The sequence below is a fragment of the Phodopus roborovskii genome, unplaced genomic scaffold (assembly GCF_943737965.1).
Source record: "Phodopus roborovskii unplaced genomic scaffold, PHOROB, whole genome shotgun sequence".
NCBI lineage: Eukaryota > Metazoa > Chordata > Mammalia > Rodentia > Cricetidae > Phodopus > Phodopus roborovskii.
In genome coordinates, this window is record NW_026126622.1 from 3,525,093 (window position 1) to 3,543,178 (window position 18,086).

The window sequence follows — 18,086 nt, forward strand, 5'->3', positions numbered from 1 at the left end:
GTCACCCAGGCCACCCAGGTCACCAGGCCACCCAGGTCACCAGGCCACCCAGGTCACCCAGACCACCCAGGTCATCCAGACCATCTAGGTCACCCAGATCACCCAGACCACCCAGGCTACCCAGGCCACCCAGGCTACCCAGGCTATCCAGGTAACCCAGACCACCCAGGTCACCCAGACCACCCAGGTCACCCAGGTCACCAGACCACCCAGATCACCCAGACCACCCAGACCACCCAGGCCACCCAGGTCACCCAGGCCACCCAGGCCACCCAGATCACCCAGGCCACCCAGACCACCCAGGCTACTAGGAAACCAAGGCCTTGCATTGTTTGCTAAGTTCGCTCCACATCCTTCTAGACCTTGGTGTCTCAGCACACTTAGAGTACACAGTTGCTCCTTTTTGCCTCTGTTTCCCTCATCTACCCAGGAGATGCTATTAAAGGGTTGAGGACACCTTTTGAAAACTTTGCCATGTCCCTCGGGTTCTGAAGGTGCCTGGTACTTGGCAAATGTTTAATAAACATCAGTTGGACAGGCAGATGCTGCTGTAGTGGGATGAGAACGGCTCCCATAGACTCGTGTGATTGAAGGCTTAGTCCTCAGTTAGTGGAACCATTTGGGAAGGATTAGTAGGTGTGGCTTTGTTGGAGGAGGTGTGTCATTGGGGTGGGCTTTGAGGTTTCAAAAGCCCAAGCCGTTCCCAATGTGCTCTCTGCTCACTGCTTGGGGACCAAGATGGGAGCTCCCAGCTGTCCCTGCAGCCTATCTCTGTGCCCCTGCTCCGCCATCATAAACTCTTTCAGCCCAATAAAATTCTTTCTTTTATAAATTGTCTTAGTAATGGTGTTTTATCACAGCCATAGAAAAAGTAACTAAGATGGGTGTTGAGTCAGCTAGTGACAGACCCTTTTGGACTCAAAGCTAATCCGGAGAGCCCCAAAAAGACAGCCATCCATCCTTTAACTCCTTCTTGCCTTCCTATGCCTCATCTTATCCAGCCCACTTCTTAAGTTCCTTGAAACTCTGCTGATTCCTAGCCAGAAAGTCCTCCACCTCCAGGTACACAGTGCAACACTGGCACAGAGCATAACTCTATCTCAACACACACAGACATGCCCACACCGGGCCACCGCTTGATGTGGGAATCCCAGTGCAAAGCAGAAACAACAGGGCCTTTGGTTTTAAAATTATGGGAAAAAAATCAAGGTACCAATTACAGAATATTAAGATGTGCTGGTTACTCTGCCGCACATAGCCTTGGCATTAAAGGCCCAGCACCTAAAGATCACTCCTGGAGTCTGCCTCAACCTGTTGGTGCATTGATGTTCTAGGAGACTAGAACACCTTGTGTTTGTTCACCAGAGGGGAGTTACAAATGCATCATCATATCACGATATAGCCATTCAAAGGAGTATTGTTTATTCGTAAAAAGAATAAGTTACTGAATGATGATGAAAAGACACCGAGGAACATACACTGCATATTGCTAGGTGAGAGAAAAGGATCTGAAAAACTTACTTAAGGCTGTGGTTCCAATTGTGTTCCAGAAAAGGCAAAGCTAGAAAGTGCAATGGTAAGAAGCTCACACGCAGTGCTTTACCTGATAAGGACTCTAGCAATTCATGTACTACTTCTGTGTGTCCAAAATGTGCTGCCATCACAGCTGGGTTGTCATCAGTAGGCTCCATCGGCAGCTCCACGTGCTTCTCAGTGAGCAGGAACCGGACGGTCTCCAGATCTCCGTGGGCTGCTGAGATGCTCAGCAATTGACTCTGGTCAGAAAGGGACAGGGTTCAGTAAGACCAGCTCCATTACTTCAAATGTTTCCCCAAGCCTCTGTCAAGACTGCAGCTCAGCTGCCCAGGATGACGACACCTGCCTCATGTGCTGCACCAAGCTTGGATGGTGACTGTAGCAGAGTAGACAGCCACACTCAACTTCACAGACTTAGAACACAAACAGAAATCAGCTCACCAGTTCTGTATTATTACATATGGAAACAGTGATTTTAATATACAGAGATGCCTGCCAACTTATACTTGGGTATAAACCCTTAGGTTAAAAATGCCATGTGAAATGTGCTGAGTCTACCTAATCCAGACGCCACAGCATTGCAACACTGCACCTGGAGTTGTTGGCATGGTTGCTCTGTGTCACAGAGAGGAGCGCACAGAACCCTGTCCCAGGGAAAAGTCAAAATCTGGAGTGACTGTTCCTGAATGCATGTTATTTACCCATCATTAGAAAGTTCAAGAGTCAAGCCAGACCACTGGAAGTTGGAGAATGTCCACTCGGGTTCAATAAGACTTTATTGACATTTCCAGTTTCTGTTTACTTCCCTAATGATTTAGAAATCCAGGGCTGGAGAGATGGTTCAGAAACTAAGAGCACTGGCCAGGTTCAATTCCCGGCACCCACAGGGCAGCTCACAACTGTCTGTAAATCCAGTACCAGGGGATCTGACACCCTCACACAGATACACATGCAGGCAAAACACCAATGCACATAAATAGAAACAAATAAAATAACATAATGAGTGTTATGGAAAAGGAAAGAAAGAAGAACATGTTCAAAAGCAAAAAGAAAGAAAGGAAGAAAGAAAGAAAGAAAGAAAGAAAAGGCACAACTTTCAAAGTGCTGAGAATAAATTACTGTTGGGTGCTCACCCTAAATGAGTCATGTATACAACCTTCTTTGAGGCCAGCCTGGTCTACAGAGCAAGTACCAGGAGTCTCCAAAGCTACAGAGAGAAACCCTGTCTCAAAAAACAACAAAACAAAACAACAACAACAAAAAAGCCCAAGTCAGTTCCGGTGTCTTACTCTCTTCCTGCTGCCTGCAGATATGGGTGTAGAACTCTCAGCTACCTCTCCAGCACCAAGTCTGCCTGCATGTTCCCCACCATGATGAAAATGGACTAAACCTCTGAAACTGTAAGCAAGCCCCAATTAGATGCTTTGTTTTGTAAGAGTTTCCATGGTGATGGTGTTTCATTACAGCAATAGAAACCCTAACGAAGACACCACCCTACAGGTTATTGATAAAGAGAATGTGACTGATGATAGTGTTCCACACACCAGAATCCAGGGACTAAGAAACAACAGCAGGATTTGAGTTTCTTGATTTGAGTTCAAAGGAAGATAATGATAAGGTGGACACTGGCCCCTGCCAGAGTTCCAACTTCTTCCCAGCCACCATGGCATTTAAAGCAGAATCATAACTTGCAGACTCGGGTCCACACAAAGGATGGTCATGAGAGTGGGAACACGCTACTGCAATCTCGGTCCCTCCTACAACATGACTGCTTCCCATGACTTCAGGCATTAGCCTGTTGAAGGAGGCAAACTGAGAACGCAAGCAGGAAAGGGTCAGTCTGCACTTGTGTGCTCACTTATGGAAGTCCTGTATGTGTAAGGGGCTAGACCGACCACAGAGGATGTGGGGAACTGCTGGCCTTCATGAAATGACAGGCAAGTTCATGGTGGGGATGTGTGTAAAGCAACCAACAGAACAGTTCAGACACCAAACGTCTCCAGAAAGTATGGCAGAGCAAGATGGGCAGGAAGGGATGGGCAAGTGGAACTCCAGAGAAAGAAACGGATGTTCACCATGCTCTGTCAGAGCATGGACGCTGCACTGAGTGCTTTATTCGTACAGTCACATGCAGTCCTCAGTACGACTATGCAAGGGATCTGTCTGTATTTCCATGACAGGAGTGTGAATACATAACCCTCAGGTAGGGGCTGCATGAACAACAGAGCTGCCCGGATCTGAACTGCAGCCTGTGTGGTGCTGAAACCCATGTTTCTCTTCATTTCATCCAAGGCCTCCTGGGCAGTGTGGGACTCTGTGTGTGAGTTCTGTAAGTGGCATGAACAGATTAGAGATGGTATGTCCAGAAAGCAGATGAGGGGACTGGACTTACTTTCTTAAATGCAACTAGAAAACAAAAATCCGCCACTCTTCTGGCCACGGGGGATCTGGAAGCCCAGCCATTCCTGGAAAGCACTTGCATTACAGAGAAAGCCACAAGTGATTGATTAACTGACCAATAGGACTAAGAGCTGTCTAGACTCCTGTCCATCACAGTCTTAAAAGCCCCATTCTCACAAGGTGATGGGTGAGGTCACAGCTAGCCACAGACAAGAGGGACCCAGAAGGCAAGGAAGAAAGGAGTTGCCTTTCTGGCTGGAGACAGCCTAGTGGCTCTGAAGTCTTTAATTCAATATAAAATAAAAGGCCAGCTTCCTTCTATGCCCTCATGGCCTTCTAGGGTGTGTTTATCAACACATACTCATAGGGAAGCCTCACAAAACCAGTGTGCTTGTCAACTAATTATTTGTGTGTTGGTACCCAAGTGTTTTTGGAGGATCTTGCTGGTGCATGGTGGAGGTTAGAGACTGGCTTGTATCTTCCTCTACTGCTCTCCAACTTACCTTTTGAGACAAGGCCTCTCACTGAACACAGCTCCCATTTCTGCCAGGCTCGCTGGCCAGTAAGACCTCAGGATCCACTTGTCTCTACCCCCTCACCCACACTTCAGTTTCAAGCCTATGTCCTCAAACTTCACTTTTACAAGCATGTTGGGATCTAAACTCAGGCATTCATGCTTACCCTGTGAACACTTTGCCCACTGAGCCTTCTCTCTAACTCTTCACAACTTTTTACCAGGTGATATATGCCTACAGGGAAAAACAATCACTCAGTTTCATGAACTGCCATGAACTCCCATGTAGATGGGCCCCCAGGCAGGGGAACAGAGCTTAGCTCAGAAGGCCCCTTGTTATGGTTTGTCTAGAGAGTGTCCCCCAAGGGTCCTGCTGAGGGAAGGCTTGGTCCCCAGCTAGTAGTGGTGACTAGGTCCCAAGGGCTTCATCAGCAGATTAATAATCTGTTCAGTTCATAGTGGAATTAACTGGCCCCTGCATAGATGGCCATCACTTAGATAAAAGAGGTCACTGGAAGACGCCCTTGATCGATGCATCTTGTCATTGTCCCACCATGCCCCTCCCTACTCCTTTCCTCCTTTCTTCTTGGCTGACCCAGGGTGAACAATGTTGTGTTCCTGTGCCTTCTCTGCCATGGTGCACTGACTATCATATGCCTGGGAGCAACCCACAAAACACAAAAATCAAAAATTAAGCAGACCACCCTTTCCCCTTCTAGGGTATTTGGTCATCACACTCAGAAGCTAAGAAGTTCCCATTGTATTGTCATCTCCCCCACCCTCAATCCAGTCTCTGCCCTGCTGGGAAGACTTGATACCCTGACTGCAAACATGCAAGCATGCAAGCATCATGAATTGATTTACTTTTACTGGTTTGCAAGCATTATAAATTGGCATTATATTGTACTCATTTTTAAAAACATTTTTTTTTGCTGTGAAATAATTTGAGATTATAAAAGTCACAAAACAGAGCAGAGAGGACTCACTTAACTACCCTTCACCCAGTTTATGCTGGGGAAGACATCTTTCATAATTGTCCATGGTTTCAAAACCAGCGATGTGATGTCGCATGGACTCATGCTACACAGACTTGCCTTTGCCAAGAAACCTGTGCCCTGCTACCTCCCAGAGGCCCAGCCCCTCTGCCATCCTAATCCTGCCGGCCACTAATCTGTTACACTTCTGTCATGCTGTGCACCAATGCCCATTATCATAATGGAATCGACTGTTAGTAGGTATAACCAGTTGGAGGAAAGAGGTCCCTGGGGGACATGTCCTGGACTACTGTGTCCTGTCAGTGCTCCCCTCTGCTCCCTCCTACCCCCTCTCTTTCCCTCCCTTCTTCCTGGCTGCCGTGCGGTAACAGCTTTGCTTCCGCATGCCTGCTTTGCTAGGAAGAAAGGCAGCCTGGCGTGCGCGTGCGTGCATGTGTGTGCGTGCGCATGTGTGCGTGTGCATGTGTGCGTGCGTGTGCGCGCCTGTGAGTGCACTGAATAGAGTAGCGCTGCTTGTCTGAGCGTGGAGAGCTTTTTTTCTCATGCCCACTTCTCCAGGTTCTAGCTTTCACAGAGGATCCCATGTTCGAGATGCCAGTTAACAAATACTTCCTCCGAGGCTGCTTTCTTTCTAGTCTCCAAACAGAGTGTTTCTTTGAGCTTAAATTTCTAATTTTGGCAATATACAGCTTATCTGTTTTCCTTTTTTTCTAGATATTTTCCTTTTATGGACTTATACCATCTGCAGAGTGTACCATCTGCAAATAGATTTTCCCTTCATATCTGTATGTGTTTTATTGAACTTCTTCATATTATTTCCCCAGCTTGAACATCAGGTGTTCTATTGAATAATTCTATATTAATTATAATTGTTTTTTTTTTTATTATTTCAGAGGAGAGCATGAAAGCAGTCTCCCACTATCACAATTGTGCTGTTAAGGTTTTCACATCGCATTTTGAGCAGCGGTTCTCAATCTATGTGCCGTGACCCCTTTGGCAAACCTCTGTCTCAAAAATATTTGCATTATGATTCATAACAATAAGAAAATTACAGTTATGAAGTTACAACAAAATAATTTCATGTTTGGGAGTTACTACAACATGAGGAACTGTATTAAATGGTTGCAACATTAAGAAGGTTTGAGAACCACTGTGCTAGAGTCAACAGATGAGTATTAATTATAATTATTCTTAAATAGGACTTATAGAATTATACTGAGAGTAATATCTTCGTCGTATTCCTGGCCCTTCAGGAAATGGGTGTGTATAAGTACAAGTGTGTCTGTGTGTAAATATGTGTACATGTGAGTGCAGGTTCTTGGGGAACCCACAAAAGAGTGTCATTCCCCTAGAGCACAGGAGGTTGTGAGCTGCCTGCCCATGGTAATTCTCTTTGCTCTGTAGTTCATTTTATCTGATATTAACATAGCCACTCCTGCTTTCTTTTGCTTAATGTTTATATGATCTATATATTTCCATCTAATTACTTTCAGAGCACACACACGCACACACATACAGAAAAATACACAAACACATCAATGTATTTAAAGTGAGTATCTCATAGACAATATCCATTTTCTTATTCCTTTTAAAAATTCAAATGGGAACTAAGCTCATGGATTTAAATCAGTTATATATTTAACATAATTATTTAGATGTTAAAGTATAAGTCTGCCATGTCATTTTGTTTGTTTTTGCTTACTCTAATTTTTATTTTTTTCCTGTGAGCAGCTTGATACATTTTGAATTTCATTTTCAATAGATTATAGTATTTTTAAATATAGCTCTATGTGTAATTTTTATTTTATTTTTGTTTGTCTTTCGAGACAAAGTTTCTCTGTGTAGCTCTAGATGTCCTGGAACTAGCTCTTGTTGACCAGGCTGGCCTCGAACTCACAGAGATCTACCTGTTGAAATTAAAGGTCTGAGCCACCACCACCCAGCTTCTATGTGTAGTTTTAATATTTATTTTGAGACAGTGTGTCACTATGTAACCCTGGCTGGCCTGGAACTCTCTAGATAGATCATTTTGTATATCTGCCTGCCTCTTCCTCCCAAGTGCTGAGATTTAAGGCATGCACCACTGTATCCAGTTATATATAGTAAATGCTGCTTTAGCTATTGCATTCCAGATATGCAACTTACCAAAATATACTTTTCAGTATATATATATTATCCATTTGAGTGATGTATTAAAATGTTACACTTATTAGATAATTGCTTTGTTTTTAAAATTCCCCCTCTCTGTATTAAGACATGTTACACTTTTTGCTTCAATCGTCAAATATAACTTGAAGAACTAAGGATGAAGAGAATCTGTTTTGTATATCCATGTTTTGTTCCTACCACTTTCTTTTTCCTGTTTATCCTAGCATCCCCATTCCTTTATTTGCTGTTGTTAGCTGCTCCATTAAGGAAGCCTTCCAGACATTGGTTCTCTTTTGTTTCCCATCACCCCAGATGTATCTATTTTCTCTTCATTCCTGAAAGGCATTTTCCAGGTTATGGGATTGTAGAGTTTTCTTCTTCTCTTTAGTACTTGGTGCTGCTTCCTTTCAGTTCCCGAGGATCTGTGTCATTTGGATTGTTTTTCCCCTTAAGGCAACAGCTTTCCCTGGCTGCTTTCAGTATTTAGTTTTTGCGATTGTTGGAGCATGATGTGTGTGGAGCACAGGTCTCTCTCCGAGTTCTACGTGTTGGGGACCCTCTGGCTTCTTCACTCTGCTTGCTGGTATCTTCTCCACTTTGCAGGAGTTTTCCATTTCCTTAACTACACTTCAGAGTGTTTCCTCCCACTCCTGGACTTTGATGACATGAGCTCAGCTAAAATTCTCATGTGCCTCTGCAGGTCTATTTATTTTAATCTCTCTCCTCTATCCCTCCCTCACCTCACCTCGTCTCACAACTCTATTCTAGAGTTGTCTAGCTACAAAAGAAAACTTCAGCTCTTGTATTTTAGAGCCTCTAAAATTTCCATTTACTTTGCCTTTTGTTTCTCCGAAGACTTTTTTTTTTTTTTTGGCCTGGGAGAGGCCTGGTGTTTGCTTTTAAGTGTTTGCTCACAGGAGTGTTCTGTCTGTTTTAGATTCTTGTCAGGGCTTTCAAACATCTGACTCATCCGGCTGTTGGCGTCCGTCCATCATTGCCTTTTTTCACAGGTTTTGTTTACTGGGATCTGGTGGTGAGTAGGAATGTATTTTAGGACTGGGCTCTTGTTTGAGTCTTGGCCTTGGACTCTCTGGTAGGTGAATGGTACCAGTTCATTACTTCCTGGTAGGGTGGAAACCCAGAAACTACTCAGAACTAGATGATGCCTGTGGGACAGACTCTTGGTTCCTGTTGGGCAGGGAGGTCTCAGATGCCCCCTAGGTCTCCAGAGGCCACAGTGGGTGGTTGGGGGGCTTACATTACCACCTAGTGCCAATTAACACTCCATCTCCCTACAGCCACCTTGGATGATTGGGGCAGTTTTTTACAGCCTGGCAGGGTTAGAGTCTTTTTACCTGGCCTTGGCTGGAGAGTGATGGGCACTGGGCTGTGGGCACTGCTGGCAAGGCTGGGTGCTGCCTGTAGACTTTCTGCCTTTTCATGCTTCCCTGGTCTGGTCCACTGGCTACTGCAACAGCCTTGGAGCCTCTTATGCCAGTTTGTTTCTGGGTCGTCAGCTTCTTCATGAAGAAGACCCCCAGAAATGCAACACTATGTTTTCCTTGAGCTCCAAACTCACTAGAAGTCTTCTCTTCAGTGTCAAACTGGAGAGTATGGATGTTCCCAGTTCTCAGGTGCACACAGGGAGGGGAGTGTTGAAAAGCACATTTGTCTGATCTTCCCTTTGGTTTTTTAAAAAATGGGCTATTTTTAGTTTATATTTATATTAGTGCTTTGCCTGTGTTCATGTCTATGTATCACTTACCTGCATTCATCACCACACCGTTTTGTTTTTGTTTTTTTGTTTGTTTGTTTTTGTTTTGTTTTGTTTTTTTGAGACAGGGTTTTTCTGTGTAGCTGTAGCCATCCTGGAACTCAGTCTGTAGACCAGGCTGGCTTTGAACTGACAGAGATCTGTCTGCTTCTGCCTCCTAAGTGTTGGGATTAAAAGCGTGTACCACCACTGCCAAATTCACCCCCCCCCGGTCTTAATAGTATCAGAAATTATTTGCTTATTTACTGAAATTATATCTGAGAGCTTTCCAAATCCTGTTGAGACATTTTCTGACACTTTGGGTAATCTTCATAGCATCTTACGGCCTGGGAGCACTGAGGATTGCATAGCTCTCTCATCCTGTCCACTGAACAATTAGGCCATCTCCCACAGCCAGGTGTGGCCCTTTGTCATGTATACCGTGAATTCAAATGACCTCTCAATGATGTTCACTGTCCCCCAATCTCTTACTTTTCTTAGAGCAGGCTAGAAGTTTAAAATGGAATCATTTCTAATTTTAATTAAATGTAGATGGATTAAGCCTGTGCTAACCTAAGTAATGCAAACAAGTGCTGATGAAGTATTTCCATGGTAACTTCTGACTTTTACTTTGTCTTTGAACTATTGGGGTGTGTGTGTGTGTGTGTGTGTGTGTGTGTGTGTGTGTGTGTAGGGGGGTTATTTTGGACTTGCTTTTGATGTTTGGCATATGTTCTAAAACTTCAAATATCATATATGAAAATGTCAAAATGAAACTCATTATTTTATACTAATATGCTAACCAAAAATTTTCATGTCTACACTTTCCATTTGAAATACTATGCATGCTAAGAAAATAGCTTTACAATAAAAAAATGGGTAGGCAAAAAAATCCCATACACCATTATTGGTGAGAAATTTGAAATAATCCAAATATCTAATTATGAGAAGTGGGTTAAGTTTAAATTATGTCCTCCCTATGATATGGAATATTATGCAGCCACTGATGGTGATGCTTACAATAAATTTAGAGTATCACAGAAAATCCTTGATGTAATAAAAGCAAAAAAAAGTATATGCAAAACTATTATTTGTATTTATATTATATACATAATACATAATATATTATCAGAAATGAAAGCACCCCTCCCAGACCAGTGTGCAGGAAAAAATACACTGAGACATTAAAGTGGGAAGTGACTGTAGAGTGTTTGTATATAATAGGAATATGCTTACTTTCTGTTTTTTTGTTTGTTTCCTTTACTTTCACAGATTTTTTTTCTAAACAGTGTTGAGTACATGTTGTTTTTATAATGGAAGAAAGTTTAAGATCGGTAGACAAACTCTGCAGAAGGGATTTGGGAAGTGTAATTCTAATTAATCTTCATCAATAAAAAACTGGGAGTCAAATATCGAGGTAAGAACCTGAGAGATCAGAGAACCAGGGAGCAGCTACAGTCCATCCAAAAGGGCTGAGCTCTCCTCTCAGCCCCGCCTTACTTCTTCCTGTCTCCTCTCTGACTACCGTCCTCCAAACCTCTATGGTTAATTTTGGTCAGCTAGTGGCTGGCTCCGCCCTCTGACTCCAAGCAAGCTTTATTTGTCAGAACACACAGCACATTTGGTTCTTCAAGTTTAAGTGAAGCCATTTGTATCCCTGTGAAGTCTGACACAGTACCCAGCAGATGATGGTGGGATGCCACTGAAGAAACTGGACAGGAACAACATCCACATGCTCCTGTGCAAAGTGAGGTATTCCCAAAATCCAGTCCCATGAAGACTCTGGTAATGAGAAGATAACCCACAGGCTGGGGATGCAGCTCAGTGTCAAACACTTGTCTAGAATGCACCAAGCATCTAACCCATCCTCAGCATCTTAAACCTCCATGGAGGTGCATGCCAGTGGTCCTAGCCCAGAGGTGGAGACAGGAGAATCAGAAGTTGTGGTCAACCTCGGCTACAAAATGAGTTAGAAGCCAGCCTGGGATACATGAGACTGTGCCAAAACCTAGTGTGTGTGTGGATAAGGAGGAGTAACTTGAAGGGTAAAGTGATCGCTGGGCAAACATGAGGACCTAGGTTTGCACGCCCAGCACCCATGTAAAGAAAGCCCAGATTCATTGGTGCATGTTTGTAACCTCAATTCTAGAGGTGTGGAGTCAGGAAGGATCTGGAGGTTTGCTGGACAGCCTAATCTGACTGAGATGACAAGCTCTAGATTTAGTGAGAGATCCTGTATCCAAAAATATGGTGGAAGGCTGGAGAGATGGGTCAGAGGTCAAGAGCATTTGCTGCTATTGTGGAGGATGCAGGTTCAGTTGGGCTCAACACCCTCATCAAGGTTCACAACTGTCCATAATTCCAGTCCAGGTGATCCAACGCCCTCTTCTGGCTTTCTTGGGCAATATATACACATGGTGTTTCTTACACACATTGCAGGCAAAATACAGAAAGTAAATAAATTAAAAAAAAATAAGATAGGGAGTGATGCAGAAGACACAATGTGTCTACCTCAGGCTTCCATGTGCACACACAGGAAAGTGCATTCCCCCATCACACACAGTCTCATATATGATCAGAACAGCAACTCTGGGGCAGACACGCACCCTACCTTCTCCTGTGGGGATTCACTCTCATCACAAGCTTCTCTGAGCAGGTCACGGGCCCGGGAGAGGTTTCTCTGCTTGTATGCAGTGTGGATGTCTTCCATGCTGGGGGACCGCGCTGAGGAGGTGGCGTCTGATGCAGACAGTTTGCTGCCCATGTCTTCCGTACCTGAATGGGAAGACACAAACACACGGTGTCACTGTGTGGTGACCTCTGGGTTGTCATTGGAGGGGACAGTGGAGGAATGCCCGAGACATGATATGACTGTGGGTGGCTGCGGTAGAGGTGGGGTTGTAGGACGATAAAGGAAATGCTCCTGTCGGCAAGTTCCTATTTCTCTAGGGAACATGCAGCCATTTTGGAAGACATTTACTGGGACAGTGAGAAGTTTAACACAGTTTACTGATGGCTGCAGGGGACTGCCAACTGGAGCAGCTCCAGTGCCCTGGGCAGCAGGAGGCAGGTAGTACTCTGGTGAGAGAGCTGATGGTCCCAGACAAAAGGTCCCTCTGCTGTGTCCCTCTGAGGAGAAAGAGCAGCTAAGATGCAGGGTGTGGGAATCTACATTGCTCCCAATCCCTTCTCCCAAGAAAACTCTCAAAAGGCCATGTGATTTAGGATTGGTAATCTTTGCCTCTGCACTAACATGCCACCCCAGTATCTCCATCAATCCTTTGAAACTCTGGGTCTCTAGACATTCTTGGACCATGTATGTGGCTGGCCTACCTTGTCTCTAAGGTCCCTGGTGACCCTGCTATTCCGGTTATCGAAATTGTGGCTTCCTGTAGCTATATCCCTGTTCTCTCTAAGTGGGTGCTAACCTGTCCTGGACAGAAGAGGGGATGTGGGATGTTCTTGTGCTGCAGAGGGTGTGGCATTGTTGAGGATCCAGCACATGGGTACTATGAAGCAGCTAAATACAGCCAAGCACCACACTGGGTGGAAAGACATGGATGAAGGCGATCACTATCCTCCATCAATGTCCTGCTCCAGAACAAGGGTTCATATAGAGGTCTGCAAGCTCCCAAAGGCTGACACACAGGCTTTGGAAGGTCCGAACATTTTAAAGTTCTGCACAAAACTGTTGATCTCTGTGTGTACATTTCCCTGGAAAGAAAATTCTAGGTTTCTGTGACACTTCCAAAGGAGTTAAGTAATGAAAGCGAAAGCTTTCTCTCTACAGATGTTAGAGAAAGTGCTGTCACCAATGAGACGTTAAGTTCTGAATGTGTTGAGTGACAGAAGGAATAAGGTGAGAATTCCATGATTCGTGTCTAAGTTTGCACAGGAGAAAGGACCTCATGATGACAGGTGAGGCTGGACACTTGGGGATCTAGGGCCCTGAGCCTCTCTTCATTCTCTCTCTGCTCCCTCTCAATACACGAGTTGAACATTTTGGTTCGGTCCATATCATAGACCAAAAGCACTGTCATGAACCCAAACCACAAGCTGAAGTAGCCCTGTTCTCTTTAAAGATGGTTATCTCAGGCATTTTGTTGTAGTAAGGGAAAACTAGCTACCTAACAAAACACAAAGATTACAAGCTTAGAAAGATGAGTCAACTCTAAACTCTGGGTGGGGGGGGGAACCACTGCCAAGAAAATTAAGATCTATGTAGCCAGAAAAACCTCCCACGTTTATGAATTAGAGAACAAATACTAGGAAGGTGCCAGTTCCCCTTGAATGTAGGCACAGATTCAATTTCAGCTCAACTATAATCCCAGTTGGACTTTTTCTCCTAAGTTCAGATGGAAAACTTGAAGGATCTAGAATAGTCAAAGTGATCTTGAAAGAGAGAGTGGGAAGATTTACATTACATGATTTCAAACCTTACCATTAGGCTCCCATAAGCAGACCATATGATATCAGCATACCACACACACAACACACACACACACTATACACAAACACACCACAGAACACATCTCACACACACACACACATACCAGACTCACCACACACACATACATACATACCACACACACAGCACACATACACCATACAAACACACCACATAACACATTACACATACACACACACATAACACACCACACACACACACATACACACATGTGCACACACATACCGTACATACCACATACACAGCACACACATACCATACACAAACACACCACAGAACACGCCACACACCATACACACGCGCGCGCACGTGCACGCGCACGCACAACACACACAAAACAGAAACACCATACATGCATACATAAAACACTACACACAGAGAGAAAAACACCACATACATACACCACACCTACCACACCACACACACATGCACACCCACACCGCATACAACACACACACACAGACCCAAACACATACACATAACAAACACACCAAGACTCATAATTTGGCCATCTAATTAACTTTTGACAAGGATGCCAAAACAACACAATGGGAAAGAGGGTTTTCAACAGAGGGTACCAGCATATCTGGGTACCAGAATTCTTTGGGCTGGAGAGATGGCTAGGTAATTAAAAGCATTTACTGCTCTTCCAGAGGACCTGGCTTCAGTTCCCAGCACCCACATGTCTATAATTGCAATTCCAGGAGATCTGACCTCTTCAGGACTCTGCAGGACTACACACCCATTTTGCATACATACATGCAGGTAAAACCACTTACATGCATAAAATAAAAATAAATTTAAAAGGTATTTGTCTTTTAACTTGAGGTGGATCATGCACCTAAAATATAAAGGCTAAAACTATAAAGGTCGGGGAAAACATGTAGTCTACCTTCAAGACATCTCTTACTGGTGCTAGGGCTTGATGTGGTTTGAATGTTTCTCGGGTCCAATGGGACTTTAAGGAGTGGTAGCAGGACATCACACTACTACAAGATGGGGAAGTGGTAGAGGGGTGAGCCTCTTGAGAGGTCTAGGTCATGAAGGTTGGGGTAGCTCTCATTGTTTGAGAGGTGATTGCTCCTGCACATGTCCCCATCTCTGTTAAGCCAGTGTGGGCTCACACAGGTCCTTGAATTTCCAGAATTGTGACCTGCATAAACCTTCTTTGTCAAGTGCCTGTGTCATGTACTTTGCTACAGCGGTGGAGAGATGATTGCTACAGAGGGTTCCAGAAAGCAGTATTTATGAAGCAAGAATGCTAAATTACATCTGACTACAGGGCTTAAAAGAGATGAAAAAGTATCAAATTAGACTGTTCGAAGTTTAACATTATGGTCATCAAAGGCATCTTTTAAAAAAAAGCAGGCAAATTCTAGTCTGGAATGCAATATTGTAAGACACATCTGAAGATAAATGGTATATAGATTACCACAAAGAATATAAAAGACACATAATAACAAAAAAATGAACAACACAATTATAAAAAGTCAAAGATTTGAACACTGGAAGACAGTCAAAAATGTAATACCATTGCTCATCAGGGAAATGTACAAGCCACAGCAACACCTACTACATTCCCACCAGAGCTCTATACTCTAAAAAGATGTGAGCAACAGGAATGCTCAGGTCTGATGGGTTAGATTGTAAAATGCCTAAGTTACATTACAGACAGCTCTGGTTGGTTCTTTGAAAACCGAATACACACAGACCTATGATCTACCAAATCCATTCTTAGATTTTTACCCAGAGGGAGTATGCCACCAAAAGTTATCCAAAGAATGCTCATAAAAATGATAGCTACAGTATCTCCAACCTTCAAGTAGCTCACTTTATTTATTTGTTGAATAAACAAACTGTGGGGTCATAACTACTCAATAATAAAAAGGAATGAACTATCGATCGTTCTGATGGCTGACATGAATCTCAAAAACAAAATGCTGAGAAAATAAAACCTTGCAAAGTGATGCTGTTTCTATGATGTGCTAATCTCAGTTGGGGGAGGGCATGAGGACATTGTTTGTGCTCATGGCTCCAGATCTTGATGGAAATTGCTGCATTTGCTAAACTGTATCACAAGTTCATTTAAAACATGTGCATTGCATCTGTGAACATTTTTTTTATCTAAAAGGCTATTATTAACGTCATGTACACACATTAGTAGTAAAGGGTGAAATGTATAGATGTTGGTAACATACTTTAAACCATTAGAAACAGGATGAGCCCATGTCAGACACTAGGCAGTAGGTGTATAGGTACATTGGTTCAACTCCCTCAGTATTACTGTATGCTGGGAATTTTTCACAACAATATGTTGGGAAAAAAGAGACTCATAGTGTCAAACTCTACCTGCAGGGCCCACCATCTGACATACAATATGAGCGTCCCTTCCAACACAGAAAAAAACAAATGTGCTCAGTAGAAGCCGATGCAAGCTGCTTACAAAGCCACAGCCCTTATTCTCATCCAGAGTCGTAACAACACACCCTAGCTGGAATCTGACCATCCCCAAGGCAATTGTTCTGAAAATCCACGAAAGGTCTATCATCATACATGACCAACAGCAGCATCTCTGCCATACATGGACTGCTGGGTCTGAGGGGAAAGCTCTAGGTTCTGCTTTTGGAAAGACAAGAAAGCTTTGCATGTATGTGGCTGCACAATGTGAACACATCAGCTTCTCTCTCCAACATACTGGACAGTCCCCATCAATTATTCAAAGACTGTGACCCCAGACAGCTGAGAGTGCCAGGCGGGGGAGGGCCAGTAGCAGGGGTGGGAAGGAGGTGGGGTCATTTCTGGAGCCTCTATCAGAACCATATTTCATCATGGCATGGCTCATCTTTCAGAATTAAACAAGCAGCTACGATCTCATAAATTGCAAGAGTGCCCGAGTGCCTTTGCTTCTGCTCGCATTAGCAACACAAAGTTAGATCTTGAAGTAAAGGAGGAACATGCAGGTCCTATGTCTATACAGGTCTACAGCTCCCAGGAAATTACAAGAGTGCTTGGATTTTAACACCGTCTTTAAATAATGCCAGTGGGCATGGAGAGAGAGAGTCATGGGAATCTAGAACTGCCCTGTTCTCCTCAAATCCCTCAGTGTTGGTTTTTCAGCTTCATCCCCAATTTCCTTAAGTTACATGAACATCCCATGCACTCTCATGGCCCTTGTGAACTGGGACTCTAGCCTGATCAGACAGCTGAGAGAGTGTTAATGCATGCACACACCCAACTTACTGCCAAGCCTGTGCAGTTTCCAGAAATAAACACAGTGGTTAACACTTATGTATACTGAAAGAAAAAATGAGATTCCCAACAATAAGCATTAAGGATGGATTATGAGAGATGAACAAGGTAACTAGAGAAGGTTTTCTAAATTATTTTCCAGGCTTCTTGTGTTGGAATGGTATGACTGAATTACTTTAAATGATAGAGAAATTGCACATACTCCTTGAACAGAAAGCCAGTGGGGGAAATAAGCAAAACAGAGGCATCTCATGTTAAAGACAGAAATCTTGCCTTACCAGGAAAGACACCTTTTTACAGGTAAAGATTTTCATGGAATTTCTGTTGTTTCAATTCAAGACACTACAGTTCTATATCTGTGAATTGGTTACTTCGATACAAAGTTTAAAAATAGTTGAGAGGTTGTTTACCTATTTTACCTATTTATTCACATATTTATATTTATCATCTTGCTCAAAATAATGTTCTTTTACAACATTAAACACCACACTAATAAATGTATTATTCATATATACTTGAAAGTCATATGAAAACATACAGACTTCCCAAATGATTCTATTGCAATAAAACATGAATGTCTCGAGTAGCAAGAGCTGGTATGAAAATATAATATTGAATAGTTTGGTTTTATACATTAAAAATCCTTCACCCTCTTTATCAAGATCTTTTTTTTTTTCCTATTTAGCAGTGACCTTTTCCAACATACACAACTACAAGCAAGTGTGTCATTTGCTTTTAATGCAAATTGATATGTCTCCCAGGTACGTAGAGGAAGAGGACAAACTGACAGCCTCTTCTAAGAAACATTCAGCTGGTGCTTCCTGTCAGGTTTTAGGAGAGTTGATTAGAAATACGAACAAGTGAGGGAAGAAGAGAGATGTGGTGCCTGGAAAGACTTACAGACATGGCACATGTGGGTTATCCAGCAGCACAAACACAAACATTTGAAGCAAGCTCTGAGCTCCCAAGGACATGTGTTCCTACCAGCCACAGCCTGGATGCTCCAGAGACAGAGGGTAAATT

At 43.4% G+C, this 18,086-nt stretch overlaps 1 protein-coding gene across 1 annotated transcript in view; it reads right to left on the reverse strand.

The window, feature by feature from the left end:
• Positions 1-18,086, reverse strand: part of Lrrk1 (leucine rich repeat kinase 1) — a 132,794-nt gene that overhangs the window by 81,390 nt on the left and 33,318 nt on the right. The window contains exons 2-3 of the mRNA XM_051206467.1: positions 11,958-12,121; positions 1,604-1,775 (exon numbers count right to left, since the gene is read on the reverse strand). Of these exons, the coding sequence (XP_051062424.1) occupies positions 1,604-1,775; positions 11,958-12,121 (336 nt within the window). The remainder of the gene's footprint in view (positions 1-1,603; positions 1,776-11,957; positions 12,122-18,086) is intronic.